Consider the following 21806-nt stretch of genomic DNA (forward strand, 5'->3'; position numbering starts at 1 on the left):
AGGAAAAACTAAAACCCAACCAAATCGTGTTTTTATAAAAAGAAGAATATAGACGTCTCCCTAGGAAAACCTTTAGTGAAGCAAATACACAAGGTTTCCAAAGCATGTTTGTGCTAGAGACGCCAAGACCTATTTGCAATGGTATCTAAGTACACCTTGTGGCCATTTCTATGAGATAAGCTGTGGTTATATTTCGCCAAGGTTAAAGTTAAGTGCTTCCATGAAAAGCTTATGCAAATGTGTACATAAGCTGATAAAGACAGCATCTATAAAAGTCCATATAAACTGATTTGTCATTGTTGTGTACTGACCTTATTTCAATTCAGTTTTCCTCGTTCATGAATAAGAAAGCAGCAGCATGAAGGGATTCAGGTGTTTCAATTTTTATTGCAAATCATTCATCCCTGCAATGTTTCATAACTATTTTAACTAAGGCAAATTGAAGAATGTTTACATTAACACTACTTTCATTAGCTGTAGCATGGAATACAGTCACATAAGCTTCAAATATGCAGCCTCATTTTACCGTCGTCCAGCTCTATTCTTCAATGCTTTCAAAGTTTTCCTCATGATTGGTGCAATTTCTTCAATAACAACAAAAAGAGACCAGTTAGGATTACAGCAGTGAGTGACTTAAAATGGTATTAGCATAATATTAAGCATATATTAATAGACAGCAAGTTAAAACAATTATCAAGATAATCTTAGGAAATTCCATTTACTTTTGATAGGCTTCTTTCCATCTTGAGTCATTACACTTGAGCTACAGCTTCCACTGTTGTTAGTAGGGTTCAGATTTGATGATGTGTTATTTCTGTCTCTGCTTTCTGGAATTCTTGTTCTTTCAAAACAAGGAAATAAGCAAAAAGTTAGCTTTTGATATGAAACTACCATTTGCTCTGGCTTATTTTGGAGGAAAAAGACTGATCACAAACATTTAAGACTTTACACCTCAAAGACAGTATTTTAATAAGTCAGTCCTGTGGTACATATGAAAATCATAGGATACTTCAGGTTAGAAGGGACCTCAGGTGGTCATCCAGCCATTTCTATTCTAGCACAAATTTTCCATTTATTAGATTTGATGCACCTTATTTGTCTTTAAAATTAAATGATCAGAATTTATGAGACATCAAAATGTTTCGCAATACCATTGTGATTCATAATGCCCTGTGTTGTACTTTGCTCTTTGTGTTTGTTTTCCTCTTTGAACACAGCTGAACTGCTGACTACCTCTCTGCCAAAAAGTGAGGGCAAATTTACACACTTTTTTTTTTAAAGCAGCAATGTCTAGGAAAAGGCACAATAACTAACCCTAAATATTAGGTTGGGATCCTCAACCAACAGGACAAGGACTGAGGCAGTCACAGATACAGAGTTGATGGCTACTGCTAAAGACAGTTAAACCAACACAGCATTAAAGTGTTGGCACGATGTCACCAATCTGGGCAGCCTTGTAAGCCTCTGAGCCAGTCACTGACATCTGCTGCCAGTTATCGTATACTGCTGCATGCTGAACTGCAAACAGCAGCCTGCCAGGGATCCGCACATCTGCCATAGCTCCTTTTTAGCTCCTGAAAAAACAGCTTCTTCAATGAAGATTTCAGCTGTACAAATTCTACAACCTGCAAAACCGACATGTTTTCAGAAGACACGGTCAAAGCAATGAAGTTAGCTCATCATGCCTAAACAAACTCTTGTTTCTCAAGAAGGCAAACCAACAACCCCCTTATGGCTTCTTTCACAAAACAGCAGTTCTTCCTAATTTATCATGCCTGAGTAAAAAAAAAAACATGCAGGGCTTTGAGTACATCGTTCAGTTACTGGTCCAGAGATTACTGGAGCAGAAAGGACATTTACACTACTGTACTTGAAGCACCTAAACTGGAAGGCTGGCCTGTCACTATACAGATACAACCTCCCACAGGGCAACTGAAAGCAAAGGCCTAACTCAAAGTGCCTTAAGCTACTGCCTTGGTGGGGGACTACCTTTTCACTGAAAACAGCAACAGTATGGAAAGAAGCTTCCTAATTTAATCACCTAAAGGTGCAGCTGCAAAAACATCGTATCTGGTGTAAAAATCAGCTTTTAAGAAGTTCCTACATCCAGGCTGTCATTCCTGCCCCATACCACCACCATCCTGAGCACTAAGTCAAGACTGCTCAACTAAGTCAAGCTCCTGAAATTCACAGAAAACACATTTTCCCATGGTTTTGTAGGGTGGTCGCCGCCGCCCCCCCCCCCCCCAATAAACCCAGGTCAGTTATCTAGTTCATGTGCCTAAGACCAAACAGTTAGTCTGCACAACTGCAGGCACTGCAGCACCAGAACAGAAACAACTTAAAATTACTCTCCTGACATGTTCAGCTATACCAAGTCAGTCTTGCATCACATTTGCAACAGCTTAAGTTCTATCCTGCCTGTTCCCAGCTATCTGTCACTATCTACTCACATACCTGTCAACCTGCACAACTGCTCCCTAATTCAGATTAATGAAAAATATTCCACCCGCCACCTCCCCAAAAGGATAATTTTGAGAGCTAGTTGCAGAGCAGTTATGCCAACATGGGAACAACCACTGGCAATGGGGACAAGGGAGGACACCATGCTCACCAGCAGCCACAAAGTGATTGACCATGGCTTAAGATACCCATGTTCAGGCAGTATGAATACTCTCCGTAGCTTTTATGGTCCAGCTGCTAGCATGTGGACTCAAACACATGGGGTGCTGCTGAACCAAACTGCTGATTTTTCTGTCAGACAAGAACAGATATTCAAACAGTAAAAACCAGCAGTCTGTCTTCACACAGTGGAGAAGGGAAGAAGCAGTAGAAGGTGATGCTACAGCTCATTTATCTCCCTGTTGCAGCCATCCTCTTGGATACAAGAGAGTTCAGTAGGCTGGCAGGAATGGTAGGACAAACATCACACCTCAGCTTTGGTTCTCATGGCTGTTTAACTACTCTGAACTAAGGTGTCAAAGAAAATTTGGCTTTGTGCTGTACAAAGGTAACATTGGAGGACCCCAGTTTTCTGTTCCTCCAGTGATTAGTGTTGGTTACTGCTACAAACTGACTGTTCCACACACTCCTTTAAAAGCTGCCAAAGCAGAAAGCCACAATCAAGAGTATTAAAAGTTGCTGAGATCCCTCTGGTCAGCTATATCACTCTGGACAGCTGACTGGGATTTTATGAAAGCAGGAGAACATGTGAGGCTACTAGGCAGGTTTATAAAAACAAAACAGCAACACTGGCATCTCCCCAGGATGTCAAGCAGCATTAGTGTAATCTGGAGAAAAACAACAGCATCCACTCACTCTCCAGCTGAGAGGGTGAATTCATCACTGGTACTTTGGAGAAATGTGCAATGACAATGCATAGACGGCAGAGGAGCACGCAAGACTTAAAAGGCAAGTTAGTTTCTAGCCACTAGCTGCTTAAAAAAGTAAATAGAGAGCTATTTACAATTTGAAAAATATTTTGCCAGCAAGCTTTTGTACTGACAAAGGCATCTAAACTCAAATTAAAAGCATAGTACAGAACACTTACTTGCCCTTCTCTATTGGACGAAGTTGGGCAACAGGTCCTGCTGTCCCGTGGATTTCTTGCCGTCGGCGAATGTTCCTGGGTGGTTTTGCTGCGCCAGTCATGTAAGCCATTTTTACTTGCCGACCTAATACAGCAGCGAGAAGCAGAGGATATGTGACTTTCTTCCCTTTATTTTCAAAATTCATTTGATTATATAGTTGTGTGGCAATTTTTAGGTTTAAATTGGGAAAAAAAATCATTCAGAAAAGCAGAATATGGTACCAAAGTAGTAACTGAACCATGGCAAATCATATACAGACTGCATAGAGCATTTCTTCATATTAACTTAGGTATTCGTAATTACATCTGTACTCTTTGCATTGTTGCTTAGAATCCTCAGTCTAACCAGTAAGGCAAGATTTGTCTACTGTATGCTGCAAGTACTATGAATTAATGTATTTTATTAATGCATGCATTTATTTTTTGAGCAACTTTAACTTAAAAAGGAACAGCATTCTTTCTTGACGTCTTCTCCTAGAGATACAGCATTAGTGCTCAGTGCAAATAAATCAATAAAACCTACATAGTAAGTGTCAAGAATAGTATTGTAAGTGGAAAAGCTAACCACAGATTTTACCTTTTGGTATTTACCTTTTGGTTTCTCAGACTGAGCTGAAAGAATATTTTTTGTAAGCATCTTCAGTTTTTCTTCTCTCTGATTGAACAGTCTCAAGTACATTTCACGCCAAGACTCATATTCCAGAAGGCTCTCATTTTTAAAATCTCTCTGGCAGTGTTTCTTCCACAACTGGTCAGACTCTTCTGTAAACGTCTAGTTTCAACATAAGGTATTTTTAAATTTTTGATTTAAGATAACATTTTCAAGAGTACCCGTTAGCTGAGCCTGTAGACAAAGCCCAATCCCCAAGAAGGGAAAGGTGCAGAACAAATCCCACTCCACATGCTCTCACAGGTAATCGCAACATGGAGCGTGGCAATACCATGCAGCCTAGAAATTGCATAGCTTCAAATAGGAGAGCTCTACATTTGAGTTAATGAGGCATGCTTACAGTCTAGACTTGCGTTTCCAACACAGGCTCAGGCCACACCAGCTCTCAACTTCAGGCATGCAGAGAAGTAGCCAACTTGCACTACAGAGTGCTACACACTCAGAATCTCGATGTCCAAATACATTGTGGAGCCAAAGTCTTAACAGTGTAGATAAGAAATCTACCATACACATTAAATCTCACCCCAGATACTTCCTGATTGGTATGCTTAACAGTTTGTAACTTGAAAACAGTTGGTTCTATTATGACTTTCCCAGCTATTTCAGTGGTAAATACTGTGGGTTTCGGTGGTTTTTTTTCTTATTTTTAGAAACAGAAATACTTTTCTACCCCACTGGCTTTCACTTAGTCATCAGTAATAATTCTCCCAAATGCTTTAAATCCTGACACTTGAGAAAGGGAGGCTTGATAATGACAGCTGAATTCAAAGAAATAAGTATGCAAGACAGGAAACCAGTGTAGCCCATGGAGAATCTTTATCAAAAAGGGTGCAAGGAAAGCAGAAACAGATGCCTTGTCCACTGTGATTCCCTGAGTTTAACAAGGCAGAATTTACCGGATTACATTCCTCTATTCGAAACAACTGCTCTGGTGTGCAACGTGTTAGCACAGGCTCAAGAATTTCAAAGGGTACACCTCCTACTTCATGTAGTGCTACAAAAGAGGACAGTACTTTCAGTCTCATTTATTTCACTCAGTGGGTAACACCACTCAAACAGTTTAAAAATAAAAATACAAGTTAATTTTAGCAAGCACTAACAGAACACCTGTTTTGAAGTCAGGCTATGAAAATATTTATAAATCAGCAGTTCCATACTGACTGGTGGTTACAGTTGAGGATGGAGAAAGCATCTTTGAATAGCTATTGCCCCATCTTTACCAATGTGCATCACTCCCCTCTGCCTATGCAAGGGAAATTTCTTGATCACTCATTCTATGTAAACAAACATCTTGGAGGGAAAAAAATAATCAGCAGGCTTTTTGGCTTATAATTTATAGGACATCACATTTTAACTAAAATTGGAACTTTAAAGAAGGTAAGCTTTCAAAACAAAGCTATATTTCAGCATGGCCATAAATCCATTCTTTTAAGTGCCTTTCAACCTGCTCTGAGTCGCTATTTCTGGGAGGGGCAATATCTTTTAGTAGGGCAGTTGTTGGCATGGAGAAAAAAGAAAGGTAATACACCTTCAGGCACAGCCTGCTACAAATCCCTTGAAGTACTCACAATCAATATTATTTTGAAGCACACGGATGCACTGTTCATACAGCGTAAGCATCTTTGAAAGACAGACTGTTTTAGAGCCGGAGTAAACTTGCATTTTAGAGTTCAGCCTCCGTCCTGTGAATTGAACTGTCTCACTGACTTGCTGGGGTGCTTCTACAACAGGTGCTAGGGAAGCTGCAAACAAAACATCAGGTCAGAAGGTAAAGAAAACCTTGCATTTTATAATGCTTCAAACATTCAACTTTGAGAGAAACACAGCTGGTAGGACACATGTATATTATTTTTTCTTGAAATACAAAGTTACTGCATTACAGTTTGGTGCCCTTACATGTACTATATATTACAGAAGTCCATTCATCATCATCTAACACCAAAACAGCATGTACGTTGCAAGTAAGCTGCACCAACTCAAACCAGCCTTACATTATCTAGCTCAGGCCTACATAAACTGCATTCACAACTAGATTATTCTGTTACCAGTCTACAGCACATTATTGATCTTCCTGAATTATCCTAGAGAGGCCAGAAGCTGCAATAGCAGTGATGTTTCAAGACCAGAGTAATACGAAACCACTGAAACCTCAAGAGCTGCTAGGGGAACCACTGGCATTTTGTGTCATCTACCTATAAAGATGCTAGCAACTTCCTATGCCAAAGCTACACCTAGAGCTTCCTATACTTGTTTTACCTAAGATAATTTCTACTAAGGCTTTGCCTTACTGTAAGGTACAGACAGGAGTAAAGATAAATGGAGTCTGTAGAACTACCACCTGATGTGTGCCTTCTCTATCACAGAATCACTACGGTTGGAAAAGCCCTGCAAGATCACCAAGTCCAACCATCAACCAACACCACCATGCCCATTAAACCATATCCCACAATGCCTCATCCACACGTTCCTTGAAGACCTCCAGTGATGGTGACTCCACCACTTCCCTGGGAAGCCTATTCCAGTGTCTCACCACTCTCACAGTAAAGAAATTTATCCTAATATCCAGCCTGAACCTCCCCTGGCACAACTTGAGGCCATTTCCTCTTGTCCTGTTGCTAGTCACTTGGGAGAAGAGACCAGCACCCACCTCTCTGCAACCCCCTTTCAGGTAATTTTAGAGAGCGATGAGGTCTCCCCTCAGCCTCCCCTTCTCCAGACTAAACAACCCCAGTTCCCTCAGCCGCTCTCTACATCTGTGGTAACCTTCCACAGTATTTCTTTATTCAGCAAGCCAGAAGAAGGAAGCCTTATAACTCCCTTCAGCTTCAACATAATTTCTACAGACAAGAAAGTGAAGGTGAGGCATTTCTTTCCCATGGACAGAAGACCTAATTAGTTTATTAGAAAAGGGGATAAAGACATCTCTACATAGAGCTGTAAAAACCTGCACTGTTTCATATTTAGCAGCCTTGCATACTACTTACCTTTAAAGTCTGCAGCATATGAGGGAGATGAGATTGAGATGCCTGTCAGAAATTTAGGCAATGGAGTATTAAGAAGATCTTGGAGGGATGCCACCTTAGCCTGTGCACAGTCAAGGAAACATTGCTTCAACATGACAAATTTGGGGTTACCAAGGCTTAAAATAAGCTACAAAAAAACCCCTTAAGCAAACCCCGAAGTTAACTAGAATAACTAGAATTATTGCTTTTCTGCACTAAAATTTCCTCACTGCATTACTTTTCAGCATATCCTTTCATACTCTGCTTACCAAGACTATATCACAAAAGGAACTTAGTAGGATATCTGCAATCAGTGCAAAAAAAGAGATTAAAGAGCAGAGCAGATGAATTCAGCTAACAGGCTTTCATATAAATCACTATTTAGGTTAGAGGCATGCAGTGAATGAGACAAAACTGCAAGATGACAAAACCACAATTAAATGTTTAAAGGCAACCTAAGTGCTATCCTGAAAGACAAGAAACAACTTTATACCTGGTCCTGTCAAGTCTCCTATATTGTGCTGGATAAGCCATTTAGCTCAAAATTTTCACAGATAACCCCTTAAAAAGTGATTTAAGGATGCAGCAGTTTGGCAAGTACAGCTACCTACAAATGCTCTGCATTATGTGCAACATCTAAATTGGGTCTTAGGTGTCCTCCAATTGTAAGCCAGGCACTTACAGCCCAGAACTTGCATCTCCCTGAACTTCATTTCAGTACCTTTAATAACTTTTCACAACTGCTTGAACAGCCAAGATTTTTCCTCAAGCAGTTTATGCTAGAGTATTATACACAAGCCTCTACATTAATATTTCTCTATAGGGGACAGAAGATACCAATTCAGATTGCAGATCTTCCACAATAAATAAAGCCTGGAGCTTTCACATCACAGTGAAGATAAAAGACTGAAGAGACATCTAATTCCCAATGCACAGAAGGGCTTCATTTAAAAGGTCTAATTAATACACATGTTTAGATCTACCTTGGCTCAGAAGAGCTACTTAAGCTCCTTCCACTTCAAGGAACTAGGACAGTTCACATTACGAACATGTATAAGCTATTTTTATATGCAATACTGTGGTTTACTTCAATGCATTAAAAGAAGAAAGTTCAGTTCCACTGCAGACATTCACTATTAAAGAACCACAGCATCTGATGAAAGGACTGTGCTATACACAAACAGCTGCTACAGTCACAAACCAGGCTTCCAAAGGTAAGGACCTTTACTTGGCAGGTAAAAAGCAGATTAGCTGATATGGATCGAAGACTATTGCCATATTGGAAATCATCCTAAAAATACAGGACAAGTCGACCATAAACTGCCAATATGCAGTAAACAATCATTTTTTTGTCCCAATTATTGCAATTATTGCAATGCAGCTGATATGTCAAAGCCATGCAATCTGTTGCTTAAAATAAATACAGCTGAATTTCACTGAAAATAAGAGACCAAAACACTTATTAGTCTGCAGTTTATTTGCTATTATCTCAACCACGCAGGGCTTTACCTTTTTATTGGGAGTTTCCGACTGATCATCCTCACATTTTTTTACATCTTCCTCTCCCTCTTTTGCACGAGGGAATTTTGAAGTAGGACAAGCCTTCCTCTTTCTTTTTTTGGTAAGCTGATCATAATTAAGATAAGATTCAAAAGACATAGTAGGGGGCTCAAATTCCTCATCACTAGGTAATTCAGCTTTGCTTTTTATGACAACTTTTTGGTTTGGTTTCTTCACATGCTTAGGATTTCTCTGTTTGGAAGCATCCTTACTAGGCTTTTCCTTCAGGGGTGGTAAGTCTTTATTGACTACAGAGGAACGCTGCTTTTCTGAAACTTTCTTGCTGTCTGTGGAGGTTGTCTCTTTGAAGTCACTTTCTTTAGCCTGAGGATTGGTAACCGGGGAAGCGTCCTTAGAATCACTGCTGCTACATTCTTTATTATCACATTCTTTTTGAGACTCAGAATGTCTACTTTGGTGGGTCTTTTCACTACAAATACGCTGCTTATTCAACTTTTTAGAAATGGGAGCAGTATTGGAACTTCTGGAGGCCAGTACAGATGCTTTGGACTTCTCTGAAGGCTTAATCTCCTTGGCACCAGAAGATTTTGTCTCATCTTTTTCAGTATTTTGTTTTCTTCCCCTGTGATCACTGCAACATTAAAAAAATAATAACTTCCCATGCTACATCTGATGCTAAATTCTTGAACAATCAATCTTTTTACCTACATTAGTAAAACTAAAAGCATTAAATTACACCATGTGTCATAATTTTACAAGACCCAGAACTGTGCTCTGCTGTGCTTTTATTCTTCCATCATCAGTACAGAATCACAGAGAAGCAGCTCTTGGGTCCAGCACCCCTAAATACTGCAACAAGAATTGACAGCAAGAGAAGTGGGGAGTAGGGACATAACCATCAGTAGGAAAACATGCCTGACACTGTACTACTTGCTTATAACATGTTGGATACCACTTTTTACACAAGTTTCCCTGCATGCTTTATAACACAGACATGGTACTTGAAATAACTATGAGACAGAGAATTTACGACATGCTCTGCAGATGATATAGATTACAACAGGTCAGCCTTTATGCTTTGCTTATCACAGGTTCTGCTATTGCACTTTCATGTTGTTTGAACAATTTCAGATTTAAAATGCACTATTTGGCTTTTTCAGCTCAACTGCCTCAAATTGTCAGTCATCTGCAAAACATCTAAAGCACAGTCAGCCTGGGCATGGCAGTGGTGGCTGCTTCATTCTGAGAAGAAATTGCATCTCTTCAGTATGACTCCTCCAATATTGGAAGCCCCTCTCAGTTCACAAGAACATTATAGGAAAGCCCTCTATACATCCAAATCCCTGGAGAGCCTCATTTAACCACCACTCTGGGAAGAAAGAGCAAGCTTCCCACCTCCCTGAAAAAACACAGAGCAGTGCATGTCACTGGCTTAGTCCTGCTTGCATCAGCTGGGACCTAAGAACTTATGCTAGTCAAAAAGAGACAGTTGAAGTCTTTGAGTGTTGGCTGGCTAATTGACCAATACTTGTTGCTCTTATATAACATCAGAAAACAAATCACAGACAGGCTAATTTCTTCCATGCAATTTATGGATTTGTCCTCATGCTTATTTGTCATTCCAAACAAAGCTTTCCAAGCTGTATTTTATAAAGTTACACCAAAGTATAATTAACTTTTAGAAAAAAAATTTAGTTCACACGTACCTTTTATTTTCTGGAAGAGTAAGTTTTTTCCATTGTTTTACCAGGGTTTTAGCTACATTCCCAGCAGTGGCATGTTTCCTAAAACTGTTAACTGTTTTGCCTATGCCAGTTTCCTGTTGAAGACAGTGCAAGAAAGATGGGCAGAATAAATCACAACTATCATCCCAAATAAAACCTTCCCTAAAACTGCTACAAACAGTATTAGCCTAGTAGTCAGAGAAGTCTTATGGCAGCTAAAGAAATAATAAATGCACTCTTTACACTGGAAACAGAACTGAAGGTAAATATTTATAACCAAATACAGGGAACAAAATTCAGTCTTAATCCATAAAATTAAGAGAAGTCATTTTCCTCCATTAAGTGTATGTATTTCAGGAATTTCACTGGGCTCAAATGCTTATGCCCACAAAATGGTGCCCCAGTGAATTCGATTAATCAATTCAAATTCCCTTCAGGCTTATGCAGGTATGTTTCAGCGTGTTCGAGAGCACATATGATCGATGTATTGAAATCTAAAATGCATCTCAACCAGGACTAGTTTGGGGTAGAGGGGTCAGAGGAACAGAGTTCATATGACTGAACTCAGTCTCAGTTTCAGCCACAGGGAAAAAAAACCCACCCCTAACATTTAAAACCTGTCATTTTCTGTTTTCCCACAGTATAATTATTTTTACGTTATCATTGTGCCTTCAAATCTTGCTCTAGTGAGTTTTACGTTGTTTAAGCACAACTATCTTGCAGACTTTGAGTGTATATAAGTATCATAGGTGGGTTTTTTTTTTATCCTTTGCTATCAATAAGTATCTCTGATTCATGAACTCTCTCACTTTTAAGACACACAAAACCTGGAATTCACTAGGTTAGCAGCACCTGTTAATGCTCTTGCTAACTACTGAAATGATACTTCTGTGAAGTCTCAGCAAGAGCTATACATGTGCTACTCCCGCATAACTGGCTCACACCTTAGGAAAGGCTTCCTTAATTTCACTTTAAGGAGATTTAGCTTCTATATAATTTTAGCAATACTGGTTTAGTAGGCCAGTGTATTGCAAATAGATGCAAGAAATTTAGTGGGATTATTTCCTAAAACTATTTATGTTCTTCAAATATGTTAAAGATATGTGGAGTCCTCAGCTGTAAGACATCTCTTTCCCCTATTTGACTTGAAGGCTTCCATCAAAGTCTGCCATGTTATAAAACATGCAAGTCTGCTGGGAACATTAATTGTCTGCAGACATCTAATTGCAATATGAGATTATTTTGTTTTCCAGTAAAAGTACATAAATATTGCTGTATTCCAGTAGAAATCTACCTGTCTTTAGGCAAGCAAATGCCTTTTTGCCTGAATAGGCCAGCCAAATATCTTTTCTATTACCATATTTTTCTCTTACTCTTCAAAGAGCTCTCACAAAACCCACATTTTTCTTCTTCCCAAAAATACAGACACATTGCTCATAATAACTAGCAGCTTCATAGACCAGTGTGAGAATTTCTAATATAAAATTTGACAGGATGCAGCTTGGATAAGGATACAAGTCACAAGTATCCTTACTCTATAACTTGGGATGCCTGCTCTTTAAATGCAAGAAACTAATCTTGAGCTGCTAATGAAAGACAGAAGATTTAGGCAACTGTCCTAAAGAATAGTTCATACATATTTGCTTTGTCTTAAGCATTGACTTGAAAGCAGTTTTACAGTGAGAAGAAACCAATCCTGAGCAGCAAAGTGTTCTCTATAGGCTCAGATTCCTACTCAGTACTATCACTGTTGGCACAGCACTGCATTTGTCAAGTTGTATGCCCAGCTTTTGGAAAAGGCTCCATGGTTCCTTGAACAGAACTCTAAACAAATCATGATTAAGAGTCAAAATTACAAAATGCAGCAATGTTCACAACTTCTATGATTGCAGACCCCTGACATTTACACAGTAACTCACTATGGAAGAGTTTCATGTATTATTGGTCACTTACCACTAGAATATCGAGTGATATATCCAAATCCTGTAGTACCTTAAGTGTTTTTATAATCTGGAAGGAAACATAAGATTATTTTTTTTAAAAAAACAAATATTCATAAAACCTATTCTATTTTTCTCAGCCTCATTCACATGTTTAATCCAAAAATACTCAATAGTGTTAAGAGGAATATCCAGTAACTCCAGCAAAATGTAAGCAATCCTTTACTGCACGTCAGGGCTGTGCCTGAAGTCTATGCTGGGAACTTGTACCTTTCTGCCAACCCCCCAATTTCAGTAATAACAGAAAATCCAGTAGGTATGAATTTACCACTACAGAGATTACGTTAAAGATCAATAATACACTAGTACAGGCTACATATATATGCCCATAATCCTTGTGTAGCAGTGACCCTCATTTGTCACAGAACCATAGAAAAGCTGCATTATACAGAACCAGCACCATGCAAAAAGCAGCAAGTCTCCCAGCAGGTCTCTCAGTCAGCAGCACCACTCCATCAGCCCAGGCCAAGAAAGGACAATAGAGCTGGTGGGAGCCCAGTTTACAAAAACTAAGGTTTTGAAAACTTAACTGCAATTTGTACATTAAGAAAATGAGCTCAAGCTAGAACAGCTGTTTTGTTTCACACTGACAAAGTGTACACCTGTTATAAAACTCAACATTTCCAAAGCAGGAAAGAATTTTTCCAAAACAAAATGGCTTATCTTCCTATGAGAAGTGTTTTAGTAACAGAGAAGTCCCATTTATAAGCAGAGTATAACTTTCTTTGGCAATAACATAATTTCTTTAGCAGGGGGTATACAGCAACACAGAGTCTTGCAGTTGACCACACACAAGCCATTTGCCTTATCTTTCACAAACTTCCATGAAGCTGCGTTATGTAGATGACAGAATTAACGTGCAGCTGAAGTAACAGCATTTCTTAAGGCTTTCACAAAGCGAGGAATACTAATCAAGTTTTTCAGATCATTGCCACTTCTAAATGCAACGCCAGCAACCTGCAGTAATGCAAAACAGACTACCCAGAAACGTTTTAACTATAATAACAGCTATGATAACTTAAATAACTGATGAACTGTCATTTACCATATTAGATATTGCAGGAGGTAGAAAAGGTACTAAAATAAGTGAATAGCAAACTTGAAGAAACAATTTACAAATAGCACTGGAGGGATACTTTCTCTCTGTTGTTCTACATTCCATTGTTCCTATAATGCATTAGTAGTGGAATCCCACACTTGACACTGAATTTCATCGTGTACAGCGGGCTCTATCTATATGTTTGGCATACAGTTCTTCCTGTAAATCATCCACCCTGCAATAGTGTTTCGCAGACTTAAAGAAGTACAGGAGAAATGTTCCACAGCCTGGGAAGACATGATAAAAGCTGTAACAGTAAGATATATACCTAGGACCAGAGGTAGCAAACCAAACTTTCTCCCAAAAGCTTCAGCTAACTACAAAATGGCAGGATACCTACAAAAAGCACCCTGACCAAAATTTTGGAACCAGTATGAAAGCCATGTGATGTTCTGCTTATCTCCTATTTAAGGATAAGATATTCCCTGAGCCAGCAAGTTGAGTCAACAATATATGCAATTAAGTTAAAAACAATTTTGCATCTCAAGAGAACTACTCTTCCTTTTCATGACAATACAAGCTTAACATTCAACTTTTTTTTCCAGACACTTCACAGGTATAGACTGCATATTTTGTGAACTGAAGACTTTTGCTAAATAATCCCCACCAGAAAGCGTGTTGCAAAGATGCTTAAGCAAAACAAATAATTGCTCACAATATTAATCAAAATCATTAGAAACTATGTTATCAGTGTCAGGTTAGTTAATTTTCTTATTTAATTTATTTTGCAACCAAAAGGACATAGCCCATTGGTGAGGCGATATATTGGGCTGTATAGGATGACTAGACACTCAAGCAGTGCAAGCCACTGGGAATAAATCCCATAGCCCAAAGACAATCCTATACACAGGATACTAGAAGATGTTTTAATCAAGCTGCAAGGAGAATTGGGGTTTTTGAGTGTTTCCTCTTGATGAGTTTTGGACTAAGTTAATTCATAAAGCCAAGTTCATTTCAGAAGAACAGATTCAGGAAGCAGTCAATTACTCTTCATACAACTTCAAAACAACAGGCTAAATTACAAAAGTACCTAGATGACAAGCATGTCTGAAAACAGTCAACACATTTTAATGAAAGACAAAACTTCCAAAGTTTCCTAAACCAAAGACCACACTGTTCACTTTGCTTTCTTGAAATGTATATCACATTTGACTAATTAAGACAAACAAGAGGGTTTCATTAAAAAGAAAATAGAAAACATTGATCAAACACTCTGACAGTTCTTTTAGGAGAAGCAATCCTGATCTCTTGAAAGCAGGGAGCTGCTTAGGCTGCGGTGAGATCAGCAGCTATGCATGTACCAAAGGAGAGCAAGCTCCATTTGCCCTGCACGGGAACTGGGCAATGTAAATGGCAGCATCAAGCCTGCCTGTAGGAATTGCCCGTGTCCAAGCCCTTGGCATTTAAAATCAAACTTACACAATCAGGATACAAGCAAATGTAATTTGTGGCAAACATCAGTAACAGCAGAGAAACTTTGTATTTATCCTGTTTAATAAAAAAAAATCAAAACTCTCCAGCAAAGACTAAGAAGGACTTTTTAAAGCACAAATACCAAGCTCCAATACCTATCAGACTTTGGTGAAGGCCACAAAAAGGTATACTGTGAAACATAAGACACAGTAAAGCCTGTCACTGAAACTGAAGCTTGTTAGAACACAAACTTTGGTGTCATTGTATTTACACGGCAGACCATTACATTTATTACATAAAGTAAGGCAAAAAGAGAAGTCATTTATCTGAAGTCTGTTCTGAGCAGGCCTTCAAAAACAAAATGAAGATTGACTGTTGAGGTGCCTTGCTCTAACCATATCTTTTACCATAGCATTTGCAGTCCATGCAGTGGTTCTTATCTCACTGGACTGTACCCAGTAATTTTTCCCCAAGTCCTATATATGCACAATACATATGTAACCCTCCACTGGCTTTCAGGCTATTTTACATTGCATACCACTATCAGCTATACCCTCATGGAAAAACTCTATTGACTTTAAAGGAGATGGTAAATTTTATAAAAAAAAAACTATGAAGAACATAAAAGTTATTTCTACATATGATTCCTGAACTGTTCTATGCAATTCCTAAATACATCCCAATTTCTAGAAGATGAGTCAAAGCCTTTAGGATTGTTGTTTTTCCAATAAATGGCATTCTGAGCAAGCCCAAGACACAGGTCTTCTTGCAATGTAAACAGACAACAGAAGCAGAAGCCTATGGACAAACTGAGACCTGGCACATGTGTACTAGTGAGAGACAAAAGCAAAGGTGACAATAGGAGCAAGAGCGAGCTAAGATGAAGGGAAGGAGGGAAAGCAGGCAGGCATTTGGAAAGCAGAGGGCAAAGGTAATGAACAATAGGTAAGAAGCATGTCAGCAAACAAAGTTTTCCAGAGTCAAAATTGAAAGCAGAGTGATGATAACAACAGATCCCAGATGCACTGAGTTTGGTCTCTTCCCACTGCATCAGTGCTGTTCCAACCTCCCTTTTATGAGTGTTGTACAGTCACCTCACTTTTCCTAGCTGAGCCTGGACTCTTGGGAAGGATGGGACCCATTACCAGGTCCCCAGGCCATCTGTGGTCAAGGGACTGACTCAACATTTCACCACAATAACTCCTTGCTTTCTCTCCTTCCCTCCTCTTCCTTGCTCACTAGCTGCATCTCTCTCAAAGGGATCCTTATGATTATTTAGCCTGTTCTCTTCTATAACACAGCCCATGAAATTTCACCAAGTGCTAAATGCACATCAAGTCCATAACTTCTAGCTGAGCTAGACAGCTCATCTGAAAGAGTACCAGGGCTTTGAAGACAACACGTTAGAAAAACCCAACACATTCCCCAGTGAGTCAGTCCTATGTCCTCAGTAAAAAAAGTTTCCCTAAAAAAATTGTCTAGTTTTGCTTTCACCTACTGAAACTCATGATCTCTTTCTGCTAAATAAAAAAAAAAATCTTCTTCCAAACAACTTATGCAACACAGAAGCGTAAACACTAATCACACACTTCACCTTGGTTCTTTAGTTTTAGTAAGTTATGCTAGCCAGAGCCTTAGCCATTCTCAAGCTGTCTTACTATCTTTCCAGTCTGGCAGCGTTGTTTTTAAAAACAGTCCCCAGAACAGGACATAATATTCCTGTAATTGTCCCTCTAATACTATATAGCGGTAATAACATAACCCTGCTGAGCTACCCAAAGACAGCACTTATTCCATTGTACTGCAATTTTATACTCAACCAGTAATACATCAGAGCTCCAAATCATTTTCTGAATCAATGCTTTCCAAAATGCAGTCTCATATCCCGAGTGACCTATATTCACAGCTCCTAGCTATGACTTTCCACTGAGCCATGTTAAAATGTGTGTTGCTCAAATGAATGTAGCCTAACAGATGATCAAAGTTGGTTTCTAGAAGAATCTCTCTTCATTTGACACAAATTACTTCAGTATTTGTAGTACTTGCCTACAATACTTGCTGTCTTCTAAATTAAGAAAGATTTGAGTAGCATCATGTCAAGAACAGATGCATAATCACCTCCCATCCCCAAAAAAGCCACCACAAACCCACAACCAAAACCACAAATCAAATCAACACTGTTTTCTGATGAGGTCTAGCACTTATATTTGGTGACGGCAACTGAAATCCATTTTGTGTATTGCATCAGGTCCATAACGTTGCTACTGTAATCAGCATCATACAGAAACAAGTCAAATGCCTTAAGAGACTTGCATTTATTTACGACAGTTAGTGTCAGCTGAATATAATTTGAGATAAATTTGGCAGTACATATCTACATAAAGTCTCACTGAGTGGCATGGATCATGGCACCATCCTTTAATTCTACTCCAATTACATCTTGTATACAACATCATGCTCAACACATTCCTTCATGACCAATGTCAATGAAGACCATTTCATTTACCTGTATAAGCCAATAGCACAGTAATTTTTTTTCCCTTTCCTGCTGAACTTCCCTAGTGCCTTGAGCATCAGTCAATACCTAAATCATTAGTTCTGTTCATTCTTTGGTCAATTCTCTGAAAACTCACTGGGGTAGCTATCAAACCTCACACATTAAGAAGCTTTTGACATGAACAATCAATGTTCTGCATCTTCCCTGGTTACTACCAGATCACAAAGTATTTAGCAATTATTAAAAAGTGTCAAGACAAATATCATTCTCAAGTATGGAACAGAAATATTTGACAACACCAACACTTACCGACATACACATCTGTAATACTGATTTATTCTTTCCACACATACCTAAAACTTTCCTCTTTGCCTTTAAACATGATAACCACACATTTTTACTACTAGATTTACCTTTTATTAGCAGTGTATTTCATCACTGCCAATTTACGGTTATCAGTTTCTCACTTCCCCTACCACTCCTTAGCCCCTGTTATCCGTAACTATTCCTATTTCACTATACAGTTTTACCAGGGACAACAGAAGTGCTGCAGCACCACCATTAGCCCCATTTTATGCAGCACCTGCTTACAGTCATGCCACATAAAAACTGTGCATCTCCTCCCTTAACAGAGCCAAATCTGCCAGGGCTATTCACATTTTTTCACTTGAGTTAAGTGTGTTTTGAAACTTACTGGTTTGGGATCACTTAAAAATTAATTACCTCTAGAATTGTTTCTTTCTTTTTCCTTTTCAAGCTCTTGTTTAGAATAGTATATCAACATCAACCCCAAGTATTAAAAAACTCAAAGACTATAATATCTGACCACTTCTGTAGCACAAGAAGAAATTTTAGGTTCATTGAACTGCAAATTAAAATATCTAAAGAAGCACCTGCACAGATATTTGCATTTTTGACAGATATAGCTTACAGAACTGGCATTCAGGAAGATAAACCATTATTAGCTAAGAAAATCAGTATTTCCCATACATGCATACACACACACACTTCGAATACACACAGTAGATACAATTCATGACTAAGCTTTTCAAGTTCATTAACTACCAAATGCAATGCAGATTAAGTTTTACTGCTGCCCTCTGCCTCCAAATACTTCCACAAACTTGTATCAAGTTTTAATGTCTTGGCAAATGCGTTTCGTGCTTTCAAACTGAATTCAACCCTCAAGAAAACCTCACCCTTTTGAATACAGCTTCTTCAGTCAAACGTGATTTATCACTTGGTAGAACAGAAGCCAAATTTGGCACATACTGTTTTGCTTCCATTTCCTTCAGAGTCCAAGCTGCTGCTCAGAGAATGGAGGGTATCTTCTTCCCCCCTCTGCGCTGGAGCCTGTGCTTGTTTAGAATAGTATATCAATAGTATATCAATAGTTTAGAATAGTATACCCTGTCTGCCTCTTGGTACCTCGAGAGTGTCAAGCGCAGCTTCCATAGGCTGCTCTGATCTATCTCCCCACTGATGTTTGCTCGCTTCAAGCATTCCTTATCTAGTCCTTGCAGCTACTGAGCAGCCCCGCTATCCTACAGGTTGTTTAATTTCTTTCAGAGATAAGAGCAGCTTTGTTCTTCTTGCACCAGGAATAACAACAACGCAGGGTGTGACAGCTCCCACTCCTCTTGCCGCACGCCATTAAAATAAAGCAGAAACACCTATTTCACCGAGAAAAGCTCTTATGATCGTAGAAATTTGCACCTCATCTACTGTGTTTTGACCTTCTGGACAGGCTGACAAGACCTCAGGCAAGCAGCACTACGTGTTAGGTGTATCGACACGACACCCAGCTTTGGTTGCCCTTCTCCTCCTCACCTGACTGCCCGCAGGGCCTCTTGCTCACCCACAGAAAGCTTTAGCCCTTACCCACCCGGGAAATAACGACGCGTGACCTGACCGCTACCCAGCCTTCCTTCAACCCCTCCTGCTCACGACAAGGGAGGGAAAAACGCGGAGACCGAGGGCTGCAGTCTCACACACGGTTCCCAATCGGCGGCCCAGCTCGAACGACCCTCTCCGGGCTCGGCAGGGCCCGGCAGCCAACGCCGAGGCGGGACAGCGCGAGGGGGGCTGCGCGGGCCCGGATCGCCTCAGCGCGGCGAGGGCCGGCGGGCTCAGCCGGCCCCAGCAGGGGCTTCGCCCGCCAGCGGCACCGCCACACCCAACGCCACTCGTTACATATCTACACGTAAACATATGCAGTAGACGTTAGGAGAGCGGGGCGGCCCCCTGCCGCCCGCGGGCGGAGCCCCCGCCTTCCGCCGCCGGCAGCCAGCGCGGCCACGGCGCCGGTACCTCCGCGGGCTCCTGCGCGCAGCCCAGCCGCTCCTTCAGCTCCAGCACCCTCAGGGCGACGCTCCGCCCCTCCGCCATGGCGCCGGGCCCGGTTGCCCGTCCTGCCATGCCCCGCCCAGGCCGCGCAGCCCGCGTTGGCCCGTCTTGTAGCAGCGGCTGCCGCGCCATAGGCGGCGCGGCGGCCAGGCCCGGCGGGACCGGCTGCTGCCTCAGGGGCGCGGGCCGGCGGCGGCGCCTCTTCTCCCCGTCCGCGCCAGGCGTCAGCGGTGCCCACTGTTTCTTCAGCTCCCCAACCCTCAGGGCTTTTTGCCCCTCGCCACGCCGCCGGGCCCTCCGATCCGCCCCACACTGCTCACCCGAGCTGGGCGCTGCCCCGGGCCGACCTCTGAGCTTTTTCCGGGGCTTTCACGGACGGGGGTCGATGGCCAGGGCCCGAACCGTGCCGGGGCCCTGCTAACAGGCGGTGCAGGCAGCCGTGCCCTGGGCCTGAGCTCGGGTCTCCTGTCCCACGAAGGCAGGCAAAGCCAACAGGGCCCGACCCAAAGTGGCTCTTCCCTGCCGGGCTGTTCGCTGATAGCTGCAGTTGACCTGGTTGTTCGCTACCAAACTATCAGCAAGTAATAAAGACTGCATGCTTTTCTTTGTTCTGCCTCTTTCTGCTTTATTTAAATATGCAGCTATAATTGCAGCTATAATTGAAGTAAGCCCATGGAGGTGAGCCAGAGGGGGGAGAAAAGCAGCCTGCCCCAAGAAACACCATGGCATTTTCTCTTAGGTTGCATGATCTGCCAGCACAGCCGTGCCAGCCTCAGGAGGAGCTGTTAAAGGTCTCTGCCCCCAGGGAACACCAGGTGGTAGGTGGGACACCGTTAGCATCAGAGTAATTTGCACTTGCTCGTGCAAACTCGTTCGGTTTCCTGCAGGTAATTACAAGGTCCGTGGCGTTTCTGTTGTCTCCGCATGGCTCTAAGGCTGCTTCGTGGCCATTAAGCACAATGGCTTTCGTAGGGGTAGCAAGGCCAAGCCCACGAAGACATGGCTGGTGCCCTCAGGCATGCTCCTGCAGTCCTAACCCGCAGGTAAAGGTAGCACTGAGGCTGAAAAGGGCATCCTTTTCTTTCTGTCCTGCCTTATTTACAGCCTGATGGCTAATGCATTTGGTTTTGAGTGGGACAGAGCACTTCTGGGCCCTGCAACTTTCAGCGTGGCTCTTCTGTGTTTTACCTAAGGTCACAAAAAATGTAGGACAGGGAATTGGTCTTTCGTGCTGTGTGCACTGCATAGCTGAAACAGGATCTCTGCCATGGAGCTTGCTGGGGCTGAGCACATGCTTGAAAGACTCCAAGCTGAATGAGTCCCTCCTAAAAAAAATCTATGGGTTTGCAGTATTTCCTTCGAAATAATTAAAATAGATATATAGAACACCTTTCACTCTTTAAAGCAGTGTTTGGGGGAAGCGTTAAAAAGAGCGTATCCAGTCTGAATTGCAGGAGAATTTTAAGTAGGCAAAAGTCTGGTATTTCCACGTTCAGGTTACTACTCTTGCAAAATAGATCTTATTACAGATTGGCACAGCGTGTAGCAAATTTATCAGTAGAGAAACCAAAATAGCTGGTAGGGCAATACAGTAGGTAGAGTGCTCAGGTTCGATATGGAAAAAACAAATCTAGGTCCCTGTTGCAGACTGACTCTCCAGTTCCCATGCTCATCCGTTACAGAAATGATTAACTCATCTTCACAGTGTATAGAGACTTCATCACTCCTCCGTTAAAATCAGCCATCCTCAACTAGTTACTCTTTCTTTATTTTTCTGGCCCTAATAATATGAAATTACTTATACAAAGTGGCATTTATGCAGAAGAAATCTTGGAAGAGATTCAGCCCACACCAGCATTATGGTTAAAGTCATCTTTGAGTAGGGAAGTTGAGGCTCAGATTGTCATATGGATTATGCAATTGAAGCTGGGTTACCTGTATGTAG

At 41.0% G+C, this 21806-nt stretch overlaps 1 protein-coding gene across 1 annotated transcript; it reads right to left on the reverse strand.

The window, feature by feature from the left end:
• Positions 1 to 510: 510 nt before the first annotated feature.
• ELOA (elongin A) lies at positions 511 to 19903 on the reverse strand. The gene is made up of 11 exons (XM_059835732.1): positions 19826 to 19903; positions 12460 to 12516; positions 10489 to 10601; positions 8771 to 9413; positions 7244 to 7343; positions 5828 to 6001; positions 5156 to 5253; positions 4181 to 4361; positions 3551 to 3674; positions 723 to 841; positions 511 to 584 (listed from the first exon to the last, which is right to left on the reverse strand). The coding sequence occupies exons 1-11, from the start codon at positions 19901 to 19903 to the stop codon at positions 523 to 525; spliced, it is 1749 nt and encodes a 582-aa protein (XP_059691715.1). The 3' UTR covers positions 511 to 522.
• Between the last annotated feature and the right edge of the window lie 1903 nt (positions 19904 to 21806).

This window comes from Gavia stellata, chromosome 2 (genome assembly GCF_030936135.1).
Source record: "Gavia stellata isolate bGavSte3 chromosome 2, bGavSte3.hap2, whole genome shotgun sequence".
NCBI classification, from domain to species: Eukaryota; Metazoa; Chordata; class Aves; order Gaviiformes; family Gaviidae; genus Gavia; species Gavia stellata.

What these genes read in the sequence shown, in the direction of transcription:
- ELOA (XM_059835732.1), bottom strand. Translation starts at nt 19,903, where the DNA reads ATGGCGGAGGGGCGGAGCGTCGCCCTGAGGGTGCTGGAGCTGAAGGAG. An exon ending in TCAGTCTGAGAAACCAAAAG is followed by an intron (nt 3,675 to 4,180) that starts GTAAATACCAAA and finishes CTGCTGTATTAG; the next exon opens with GTCGGCAAGTAAAAATGGCT. An exon ending in CGTCCAATAGAGAAGGGCAA is followed by an intron (nt 842 to 3,550) that starts GTAAGTGTTCTG and finishes TTGTTTTGAAAG; the next exon opens with AACAAGAATTCCAGAAAGCA.